Source organism: Erpetoichthys calabaricus, chromosome 8, assembly GCF_900747795.2.
Source record: "Erpetoichthys calabaricus chromosome 8, fErpCal1.3, whole genome shotgun sequence".
Taxonomy (NCBI): domain Eukaryota; kingdom Metazoa; phylum Chordata; class Cladistia; order Polypteriformes; family Polypteridae; genus Erpetoichthys; species Erpetoichthys calabaricus.
This window is the reverse complement of record NC_041401.2, coordinates 150,590,245-150,603,215: the sequence shown is the minus strand read 5'-3', so window position 1 is coordinate 150,603,215 and position 12,971 is coordinate 150,590,245. Positions and strand designations below refer to the sequence as shown.

At 37.6% G+C, this 12,971-nt stretch overlaps 1 protein-coding gene across 1 annotated transcript in view; it reads right to left on the bottom strand.

Annotated features, from left to right (window-relative positions):
- Positions 1 to 670: 670 nt before the first annotated feature.
- The window catches only part of LOC114656165 (UDP-glucuronosyltransferase 1A1-like), a 47,823-nt gene continuing 35,522 nt past the window's right edge, over positions 671 to 12,971 (bottom strand). The window contains exon 5 of the mRNA XM_028807597.2: positions 671 to 1,802. Coding sequence (XP_028663430.1) covers positions 1,571 to 1,802 — 232 coding nt within the window. The 3' untranslated portion in view covers positions 671 to 1,570. The remainder of the gene's footprint in view (positions 1,803 to 12,971) is intronic.

Genomic DNA, 12,971 nt, shown 5'->3' with positions numbered 1-12,971 from the left:
TATCTTTTAGTAATAAGCTTCAACAAGAGCTAAAAGACAATATAGCCTGTAAAAATGTATCTAACATCTAATATTATGTCATTCGTTTTTCTTTAAGCAGAGAAAAAAACAACAACTTTAGTTCAGCCATATTTCCTGTCTTAAAGCAAAGATTTTTTAAGTTCCCATTTAAATTGTGACTTGATTATAAATCCAGGCATTTGTTGAACTAGGTGCAGCAGAAAATTGTATTATCTTATCACTAGTTGAAGAACTTTGTATAGACAAAATACCAACTAAATGAAAAATAAAAATCTAAACTATTGATGAAGGGTAAATTGGTAATGGGGTCACCAAGAATATTATGTACATGTTATAATTACAGATATTTCTTATGAAGAAACATCTCTCCATATCATTAATTCCTCTATTTTCAAAATAATTATTGGACTTCTGTGGCTGAAACAAGAAACTCGCACAATAACAGGAAATGATAAAATTGGAGTTCCTAACTGCTAAAATGAAAAACGTTGCTATCATGTTAGCACTGCCTGGATGTCCTCACAAAAATGGCAGTATCTGTAGCAACTCTCATTAATTAATTAATTAATTTATCTGATTGCACGCAACTCTTTCCAATTCAACTGTAATAACCAAACCCTTGATTCAAAAAAGCAAAGGTGAGCAAAACTATGTGAAAGAGAGGGGTTTATTATTAAAAAATGTACATTATAAATAGAGAATGGTATAGGAAAACAAAGCACAGACTATGAATTTAAAAAAAAAGAACAAACCTGCTGCCTATGGATTTTACTTGTTCAGTAGGGTAGCTAGCCCACTTATCTACCCTTTTGTACCTCCTGCCACCAGTCAAGTATTCCAGGAAATTTGACTTGACATCTAGTATGGATTTGCCATGTCTAGGAACAAAAACATAAATTTGCCAGGTCCAACATGCAAAATGTCATGATGACTTTAGGTATGATGCTGTAACATTAAAGTTGTCCTATGTGTGAACAAGCTAATCCCAATACATTCCTTTAATGCTTTTCAGACAATGTAAAACAAGGCACATACAGTACTTTTAAGTGGAACTGTAGCTTGAGTTCTTTACCTTCTTCTTACCATCACCAAATAAGAAATAAAAATAAATGCAAACAAACACAAATACAGAAATCCACAAATAAAGAAGTCTTGTTTTTAAAGGTGATAGCTTTACACGAATCTTGAACAAAATCATTTTGCAAAGTGAGCTACCTTTTATGTGCTTATTCAAAAACAAAATATTCAAAAATAATGAGCTGTCTTTATGCTGATCATGTCTTTACTAGTACGTTTGAAGATTTGTTGAAAATAATTGTCAACAGCATCAGATGAGGAGCATAGTTATCGCAGTATTAATGCACATAAAAGAACAAAATGCTCTACTGGACAAACATTTAAAAGTTATCATTCATTTCATACCATATATCTTTTCATTGTAATGCTGTACATGTGGGTGTTTACCTGTCCAGTTTCACTGTAAAAAGGTAGGTTAGACTTACATTTAATTGCTTTAAAAATATTTTGTTTCCTATGGATTTCTAATGTATTATAAGCAACATTTCAAAACCATTATGGTAATTAGCAGTGGTATAAAAATCACTGGTACAAGTATATCTAGACTTTGGTACTGAATCCAGTTCAAATGGTGAGCTGCTGGTCTGAGGTGTTCTGCTCCTTTGTGCTCCATGACAAACTCTATCCAATGAACAGCAAGATCCAAAGGCTCTATTGGACGGTCCTTATGAATTTTAGAGAGTGTTGCCATATTTTCTTTGTAGCTAAAGAAGAAAAATAAATGTTTTAAAATTAATTAAAAAAAACACACACAGATGTTTACCAACTTTGACCAGGAAGCTTAGGAACCCAGAAGAATTACTGTGTTATCGTGAAGTTTGTGAAAATTAACAGGAACGTTTATTGGGTTACTCTACTCCTGCCCTTGAAGAATAACACACATACATACACAGAAATCCTTTCCAAAGTCTCAGGTGGAGCCAATGTCCAGTCACCCCACAATATTCAACACAGAATTCTCTCCACACATATACATATAGAGATCCTAGCAAGACAAAGTCTCAAATGGTACCAAATGCCAGTCACTCCACAATATTCTGCATAGGATTCTCTATGTAGGGACTCACTGTCACCAGCACTAACAACCATGAGGGTATCATCACGACACATATAAAAGCACATCTCTTTTGGTTATTTGCTGGTTACTGACCAAACAATGTCTTACTTTTACTGCAGTTGTTCTAATTATTAAAGAATGACCTCAAAAGTCTTGATAAACCCTGAGGGCAAAAAAGTGGCAGTTTTGCCCTTACTTGTTGCCCTCTTATTATTTCAATCACTCTAGATAAAAGACAAAGTATAGAAAAATATAAAAGAAATGTGACATTTATTAATGTAAAACAATACCTAACACAAGTAAATACAATAGAAAATAAAATAGATAAGTTCATAAACAGACTTAGGGAAAGCCTACTGAAAATTAGAAATGTCAGTGAGTGGATGTTGTCGTGGGTGACTTTTACTTTTGAGTGTTATTCTTACTGTAAGTTACATTTTCCAACGTCCAGATGAAATGGTCACACGTGCCTCAGTTTCTGACGTTGCATTCTATGTCATAGTTCTGTGGTTGTCTTTCATTTTTGGTCTCTCAGACAAGCTATTTTTATGTTAAAATGCACATGCAGGGTTTCGGGATATATGACATTGCCCACATTTGATTCATCTTCATGACAAATGAATCAAAGTGTTTGAATTTTTAAATACCTCCTCACGTCTTCCTTTCTCAAGCTGTAAACTAATTCTGTAACTCCTAGTCTTACAGTGTCCATTCTTTTCCAGATTATGAATTAATGGTTCTGTCCCATTTGTACTTATTTCACATTCCCAGGTCATAAATAAATTGCAAAACAACCCTAAATTACTGGTACAATACAGGAAAAATGTACAAGAAAGGTTTGTGATCCCTGTATTCAAAGTCCAGTGAATTCAGTCAATCGTGGTTCGTTTGAACAAAATAATTAAAACTCAATATAAACAGTCTGCAGTTCAAAAATTGACTATTTTCTACACCAGGAGAATTGCCATTTGTTAAAAATATATTATATATGTCCATCCATTCATTTTCTAACAATCCCTATCCAATTCAGGGTCATAGTGAGATAATGCCCAATCCAAGCACCATCAGAAGCAAGGTGAGATCTAACTCTGGATGGGGCTCCAGTCCATCACAGGGATATTCACTAATACTGGGAATTTTTAAAGTCATCAATTTAATATGACATGCACATATTTAGAATGTGGCAGGAAAACTAGTGGTCCTGATGGAAAACTCTCATACAGAATGTCCAAATTCCCTTAACCACTTCCTGGACTGCACTTTAAACCTAGAGCTCCGTTGTTCTGATTCAGCAACTCCAACTTCAGGGTTTTTGTGCTTTTACTTTATATGGGATATGTAACAGTAATTCATACAAGAACAAATGATGCATCATAATAAAGTTTTTTTTCCAGGATATTTTTCAAATTTAAACACATAAAGAAAAAAATCATATTTCACAGATTCTAATAATCCACTAAAATTCTCTCTTCATTATCTGGGCATATATAGCTGTGCTGGAGAGACAAATTGCCATTTTGTGAGCAAACTGTTTTTTGCTGTTGTTCAAGTTTCAGTAAACTGACATGAACTGGAAACTTTTTAACAACTTTGGAACTTTACTCACAGATGTTTCACATAAAAATAAAGTGCAGTGGGTCACATTTATATTTTGGTTTACTAGGGGGTTTTGCCCCCTGCTTGCTTCGCTCACCAACCCCCCCACCTGCGCTATGTGCCAGCAACTTTGCGTCTCTGCCACTTGTGTATGTGGATTTCACTTTCACCAAACAACAAAACTTTTAATTCTCCCGGATAGGTAGGCCTCTTCATTGGGAAGAAACAGTACTTTTCCCCGATGGCAACACAAATTAGATGATCTACAATTCTCCGACTTAAAGTTTAAAGGCAAACAATATCTACATACTTCTGTCATATTACCTATGTCCATATTTTCGATCTCTTTTTTCTTTTACCTTTTCGTAAATATTGCATTGAATTTTGATTCCATGTTTGGAATTACATCATGACAACGCAACGTATAACTTCCTGTGAGTGAATATTGTTTCTTTTCCTCTACAAGAAATGTGTCTGACAATAGCATTCACACAAATGAGAAATGATTGAACCGTGTGCGTGGTTATGTGGGCAGGACTTTTCCAAATCTCTTTGCATAAGCTCTTGTCTCATGGGGCTTGAAATTTTCTCTCACGGGCAGGGCCGGATTTTCCTATAGGCTAACTAGGCTTCAGCCTAGGGCCTCAAAATCAAGAGGGGCCTACATTCAAATTGTTAGCAAAATTTTATTATCTCTCATGTAATTTACAAACTTAACAATGGAAGGTGAAAGGGCCTCATAAGTGGAATAGCCTAGGGCCTCTTTTCATATAAATCCGGCCCTGCTCACGGGATTTCACTTTCACCAAATAACAAATCTTTTAATTCTCGCGGATACGCCTCTTCATTGAGAAGAAACACTACTTTTCCCTGATAGCAACACGAATTAGATGATGTACAAGTCTCCGACTTAAAGTTTAAATCCAAACAATATATTCGATCTCTTTTCACTGTTCCGTTTTTTAATAAATAGAAATAATAGTTTCTGTTTGTTTGCGCTAATGCGCTTTACTATCATTTTTTTGAGACTTTCAAATTTTTGTACTTCCATTATCTCTAACCTGCTCTGCATGTGTACTGCGCCAACGTTTTTGAATTCTTTACGATGTTCGACTTTGTCATCTACTCTTTGTCTTTTATTTCCGGACTCGGGTGTGGTTAAATCTCTTGGCACAAAGTCTTGTCTCGCGGGACGTGAAAGTGACTCTCTGAGAAAATCACATCTCGTCTCCTTTCAAGATTTATATTTATATATTTATATATTTATAATAGAGAGATAATTCAGTGTATTTTGTCTAAATCTATCCATCCATCCATTATCCAACCCACTATATCCTAACTACAGGGTCACGGGGGTCCAGCCAACACAGGGTGCAAGGCAGGAAACAAACCCCGGGCACGGCGCCAGCCCACCGCAGGACACACAAACACACACACACACACACCAAGCACACACTAGGGACAATTTAGGATCACCAGTGCACCTAACCTGCATGTCTTTGAACTGTGGGAGGAAACCAGAGCACCTGGAGGAAACCCACGCAGACACGGGGAGAACGTGCAAACTCCACGCAGGGAGGACCCGGGAAGCAAACCCAGGTCTCCTAACTGTGAGGCAGCAGTGCTACTCACTGCACCACCGTGCCACCCGTCTAAATCTATATTTTCTTTTTTCACTTTATCTCAGTATATACTGTAACTCACATTAAAATCTTAGATTGGGATAGCAAGTCATTTTATAGCTCCAAAATCAGGTGGGAAGTATCTATCCCTATTCCCACATATTGCACATAGTACAGATAAACACTTTTGTGAAGATAAGGTTTTTGTACATACTTATATAATTAAAGTTTCTGGGACAAAACATCCTACATCAGAGTAGTTAGTCAGATATCTATGTGTAACATCACTGGGTGGGGAACTCCATATGGAAAAAGTAGCATAAAGGACACTTCACCTGAGGCTAGACAAACTCCATCAACCTGGACTTCAGAGACAATTCCATGTACCAGTACAAGTTCTGAATTAATTATACAATTGCTTTTTGTGGTGCTACTCTTTAGCTATCATATCCTTACAAAAAGTATTGCTTATTATTTGACCAGCATGAAATGTCTCGACTTTGAAACAAGGGAGCATTTTTATCAGGTCTTTATATCCAGACTCTGCTAACATTCTTTTATATTTTGCTGTTGTGAATGTATTTTAATAAATAGCACTCTTTGTCTGTACATCTGAAGTGATTATGGTAATAAAGTAATTAAGCATGTTGTTTTATTGTGGTAAGGGCTTAGGACAACCCCATTTTTGCTTTTAGACTCTATTACATAAACCAGAATGGAATGCCCCACATCCCACCAACAGCTTTTGTACATTTACTCTTAGGCCGGGTTTATACTTCATACGACGCAATGCGTGCACCTGTGGACGCTACTTCTACACAAGTGTTGTACTGTTTATATTTATGTGTGCAGTTTATGTAAATCTGGAAGATTCCACCAGGTGGTAGTGTGAGATATCATCACAGTGAGAAAACGTTCAACTTCTCTGTGTTGTGAATTGCATGAAACTTTCAATAGATTCCGAGGACACCTTACCACAATATATCTGAAAAGGATGGATATTTAATGATTATATCCATCAATCCAGGGATGTGCCCATTCTAGCTAGCATTGGGCACGAGGCAGAAATAATCCCTGCATGGGATATCAGCTCATCGCAAAGTGAATACAAGCATTCACACTAGCGTCATTTTAGCATCACCAAATCCCCAAACTTTCACGTCTTTGGAAGGAAACCAGAGCACACTGTGGAAACCCACCAGGAAAACGCGCAAACACCAGGTAGGTAACACCAGGGACGTGACTTCCTACTGCGAGGCAGCAGCGCTACCGCTCTGCCACCATGCCGCCCCCACATGTGTAATTATTAACAGTATTCATTATTTAAATTAAGTTAATGACTTATGTGTAAAATGTAATATACATATTTTAATGCATTTCATCATGAAAGTAATCTATACATATTAATAAAAGGCAAAGCCCTCACTGACTCACTGACTCACTGACTGACTGACTGACTGACTGACTGACTCATCACTAATTCTCGAACTTCCCGTGTAGGTGGAAGGCTGAAATTTGGCAGGCTCATTCCTTACAGCTTACTTACAAAAGTTAGGCAAGTTTCATTTCGAAATTCTACGCGTAATGGTCATAACTGGAACATATTTTTTGTCCATACACTCTAATGGAGGAGGCAGAGTCACGTATCGCGTCATCACGCCTCCTACGTAATCACGTGAACTAAAAACAAGGAAGAGATTTACAGCACGAGTCAAACGCGGGAACGAAGGTAAATGACGTTAATTTTTGAGTGTCTTTTAATACTGTGTAAGCATACATATTAACACGTGCAATTAAACGTGTGCATTTACGGGGTGATTTCTCAGGCTTAAAAGCTCGCCTTTTACTAAAAAAGGTAAATGCAAAACTATTTTCAATCATTCTATGATCTGCTTCTCACAACTGAAGGCACCGTGGCTGATGGTAAATGACGTTAATTTTTGAGTGTCTTTTAATACTGTGTAAGCGTACATATTAACACGTGCAATTAAACGTGTGCATTTACGGGGTGATTTCTCAGGCTTAAAAGCTCGCCTTTTATCAAACGCGGGAACAAAGGTAAATCATGTTCTTCACTGTCTTTTAATACTGTGTAACCATACATATTAACACATGTGCAATTAAACGTGTGCATTTACGGGGTGATTTCTCAGGCTTAAAAGCTCGCCTTTTACTAAAAAGGTAAATGCAAAACTATTTTCAATCATTCTATGATCTGCTTCTCACAACTGAAGGCACCGTGGCTGATGTTACGTCACTTGCTGTCCAACCATACGCGTTACCTGGTAGGTAACCGGACACTCACTTCACTCCCTTTCGGGAATCGAACCTGTGAGGTTTTCTTTTGTTCTTAATTAAAATTTAAAAGCAATACTTCACCGCTGCTAAGCCCCTCTAGCGCTGACGTCCGAGGTTCGATTACCGTAAGCAAGTGCAGTGAGTGTGTAATTACATTCATGGCATTCATAGTCTGATTCACAATCTGATTGTATGGGTGGTTACCTACGAGGTAACGCTTATACTTGGCCACCAAGTCAGGTCGAAGTGATCACTCGAGTAAAGGCAGCTTCACAAAAAAACAGATCCTTAACAAACTGTTATTAGTATATTTTCCCTCAATTTAAAAACGTTTTATTTTCTTCTTAATAAAAATTTAAAAGCGGTACTTCGCCGGTGCGAAGCGCGTGGATTTGACCGACTGACACATATAGACATATTCATGAGTGCAGGTACTTCGGAAAGAAAGCACCGTGTAAACCTAAAGTTTAAATTAAGTTCATAGACCTACAAAAGGTTGCCATTCATTTGAGGCAAGATTGCTTTTCTTCTGTACAACTATACGTTGCATTCTCAAGAGTGTGCTTGCACGGCTTCAGATATATATGTATATATATATGTATGTCTATATATAAATATGTAAGCTTATAAGTACTGCCTTACTTCTCTTTAAGAAAGGAAGATGTAATGATACTTGATTTAAACGATTCCATGTCTTCCTGGGTTTGCGTAGCTTATTGTCAATATCTTTACACCTGTTTTTAACACTTATTTACTGAAACGGGCTTTCACGAAAAAAGTTACGGCTTTGCTACAGGATACACCCTCCACAAGTTAAGCAAGTAAAAATAAAATATATATTTCTGTTTTATTTAAACCTTTTAAGTTCGTATGCATAGCCCCATTTGGCTGTTTAATTTTTTTTTTCTTTCTTCAGTAATATTTAATCTCCTTAAAGAAAAAGAACATATCCATTTTACTTTTTTTGTACCTCTTTAGTAATTTTTTAGTGTAAAAGGATAACCAGTATTTAAACCTTTTATGTTACTTTATACATTTATTTTACACAATGTTGAAAAATTAATAAGAAAGCTACATATTTTGGCAGCTGCTGCTTTCATTTTCAATGAAATGAAAAAAGCTCTCCAAGACAAAACGTCAATGAAGAAGAAACAGTTTGCACTATCTAAAAAGGAGAAACCCTCATTTATAAAAGTTTGCTGCAGATGACTTAACTGAAAATAAATGAATAGTTCCTATGTGTATAATACATATTTATCTATTTTACTTATGCCTTTATTCCACCAACTTACAACATCTGAGGTACAATTTGTTACATTACTTTTGTTTTTTGCAGCACAGGCAAGTGAAGTGACTTCCTCAGGGTCACACAGTGGTGTCAGTACCAGGATTTGAACTGACAAGCTCCGGGTTTACTGAAATATTACTGAACAAAGAAAAAAAACGAAAACGGGCAAATACGGCTATGCATACAGATGTCCATCCATCCATTATCCAACCTGCTATATCCTAAATACAGGAGCCAATAAGTACATATGTTTATATACAGTATATATATATATATATATATATATATATATATATATATATATATATATATATATATATATATATATCTATATATATATATATATATATATATATATATGTGAATGTATGTATGTATATATGTATGTCTATATATATATATATATATATATATATATGTGAATGTATGTATGTATATATGTATGTCTATATATATATATATATGTAGATATGTAAATTTGTATATGTATATATATGTTTATGTGGATGTGTATATGTGTATATACGTATGTATATGTAGATATGTGTATATGTAGATATGTATATATATATTTATATGTATATATATGTTTATGTGTGTCTGTGTGTGTATATTATATATATAAAAGACAGCAACACTCATAACAATGACAACACAATTACATTGACAATCATGTTACGTTATTTTTAAAATGTTTCCTTTTTTTTTTTCATAACCTCTTTAACACACTACTTCTCCGCTGCGAAGCGCGGGTATTTTGCTAGTATCAAGTATAAATCTAAGGATTCGAAATGTGTAGAGAGCGGGAATATCATAAATTTAATGTGTTCTGTGTGGCAATTGCTGCTTGCCGCTGCTGTCAATGCAGGAGGAAGCCCCAGAAACACGTAGCGATTAACAGCTGGGTTGGTTTTAAGATGACGTTTACAACAGTCTACTTCAATGATAAAATAAACTACAGGATTAAAGTGGACATTTCTAGATTTAAGCTGAAATTTCCACTTTAATCACAAATAGACCTTTTCATTGTGTCCCTAACTTTTTTTTTTTGTGGCTCAAATACGCTGCTGTACATTCGGATGCAGTTGTGAAGGTACAAAAAAAGACAGCACAGAAGATGGTATGTGAGACTTTTAAAATGTATCGTGTCATCACATTCTGACGCCTGAATATAAAAGCACCACATATGCATTAGTATGTCAGCATTTTGCTTTACCACAGCGAACCATTCATCAAACATAAAAACCTGTGAACTTTGAAACTATCGTTTCTTAGCATTTTCTAGCTTAAGATGACCTCTTACTTTTGATGACTATTTCAGTTTTGCCCTTTTTGTTTTGATGAAAGATAGGATTGGCTTTTGATTGATCCTTGTGTATCTCTGGTGCCATTTTCTCTTCTGGTACTTCTCAAAAATCTTTTGTCTTTTTCAGGCAGTAAAAAAAATGAGTTTTTTCAAATAATACCAATACTGTTATGTTTCAGTCAGGATTCCTCTCTTGGCTTGTGTTCAAATTCCCTTTTTATGTCTTTTTTTTAGTTTATGTTTGATGTCTTTATGTTAATATTGTTTTTGGGCGGCACAATGGTGCAGTGGGTAGCGCTGCTGCCTTGCAGTTAGGAGACCCGGGTTCACTTCCTTGTCCTCCCTGCGTGGAGTTTGCATGTTCTCCCAGAGTTTGCGTGGGTTTCTTCCAGGTACTCCGGTTTCCTCCCACTGTCCAAAGACATGCAGGTTAGGTGCATTGGCGATTCTAAATTGTCCCTAGTGTGTGCTTGGTGTGTGTGTGTGTGTGTATGCGCCTTGCGGTGGGCTGGCGCCCTGCCCGGGGTTTGTTTCCCAGCCCTGTGTTGGCTGGGATTGGCTCCAGCAGACCCCCGTGACCCTGTAGTTAGGATATACCGGGTTGGCTGATGGATGGATGGAATATAGTTTTTTATGTTTATTAATGGTATCATTGTGTTTTTATTACTTTTGCGTATTTTTAGGTTCTGTGCGTCCATGCTTGCTTTATCATGTTCCTTGTATTTTGTGGGTGATTCTCAGAATGGGGGCACCTGTCCATCTGTTTCAAAGGACTGCAAAGGACTGCACTCATCCCTATAAAGACTCAGATAACACAAAGTTTCTTGCAGCATGTTGTATGTGTTAGGTGTTGGTGAATCCTCTTTGATTATTGCTCTGTGCTTTGTTGAATTACTACATTTTAACTTCTTTTCTCTTTTTTTCACCTCTGTTTGGATTTGTGTATTGGAACTTGGTTGCCACTGGATTGTCTATTTTAAGGCAACTCCTTCTGTGTTTTTGGGCTCCTCTGAGCATTTTATATTTTTTACAAAATAAGTAATTTATTATATAAAGATTCTATATTTGTTCTTCCTGGTTACCCTTTTTGTTGTGAGGCTTTTTGCAACAGTTTTGAGGAAGTATATTAGGAAAGTTACCCATTTTGAGGGCTTGTTCTCCAGCTGCTTTAGAGGCCTTATTATGGGATTTTGTTTAGAGAAATTCCCCAGATCACGATAAATACACCCTGGATAATAAGCAATTCACCTTGCTTGCTTAGACTACCAGGTGGGTCTCTGTCTTAGCATGTTGATTGATCTGTGGTCCAGGGTGGTCTCTTCTGCAGCATGGCCATTCTGTGGATCTGTTAGCAGAGACACAGCATGGTGTATTAGCCCTGGATTTCAGCCAGCCACTGGTCCTTGAAACTCTGTGACAATGTGGGTTCTGCTCCATGCTCCCATCTAGCTTTAGGGAGCCCTTGAACCCGACACCGTCGGTAATGTCACCGATGAGCTCGGCAGTGAGGCACAACAAATGGAGCAAGGGAATGATGTAAAAGTGCAAAAGTGCTTTTATTAAAACACCAACAAAACAATCCAAAAACAAAGTGTCCAAATAAAGTGCAGTGCATCAATTTCTCATAAATAAATAATCCATTAAAATAGAAGTGAAGTGGAGGTTAAAACAAAAAATAAATGAATTCCTTTAAAACAAGGTTAAAACAATGGCATGAAGCAGTCCTTTAGAAACACAAAGCCTGGTGTCTTCTTTTACCTAGCGACTCCCCTGCTTCTCCCATCGGGCTTCGCAACAGAAGAGTCACCCTACCTGCAGCTGACCTTCTTTCCGTTCCTGATCTGGAGGCTTCCCGATCTCTGGCTTCGGTTGCGCTCCCTCCAGACTTAGACTTAGGTTTTTCCCCAACTGCCAGGACGCTCACGTTGGGGAATCCATCACCCAAGCCTCCCGACTCCCGCTGTCTTCCACAGCGAATGCTCAGCGGGAGCGACCACAAACGACTGCCCTAGGTGTCAGCCAAACACCTCTCTAGGGCTCAACTGTCCAGCTGCCTGCGAGCCTGCGCTCGCTCGCTCCCTCTCTCTCTCTCTCTCACACTCAGGCTTTCTCCTCACTGCTTCCTGCAACCTGTTTCTTTTACCTTTTTTTTCTCATCTGTTCCTGCTAGCTGCCTCGTGCTTCTATATATTACGGGGACGTGGATCAGCTGTGGCAATCCACAGCTCCCAGGAACAATTACAGATGCGGACGAAAAGTAAGGGTGTAGTCAGTTTTTCAGTGCAGCCCTATGCTATGACTCAGCCTCCACTTCATCCCTGACCTGAACTAATTTGCTTATCTATTCATCTCTGCCACCTAGATTCCCCGAGGCTGCCTATGCTTTTAAAACTTGTTCTATTCCAGAGGTTCATAATTTCTAACTGTACAACTAAATCCATGCTTCTGATCCATATTACCAAACTAGAATGGTAAACCGGATGGACGCAGGGACATCCGGCCATGGGCCGTGGACGCAAAAGACGTACTGCGCAGGCGCCCCCACAAAACCCCCCCCCTCCAAGCAACGGAAACCAGATGGAAAGCAACGTAAAATAAGAAATGAGGCGCCGCGCCCATAGCACACACAAAAAAGGAGTCACACGCCGGCGCCGCACACAGCGCCGCACGAAGCCCATGACACACAAAACGGAACACACACAAAGA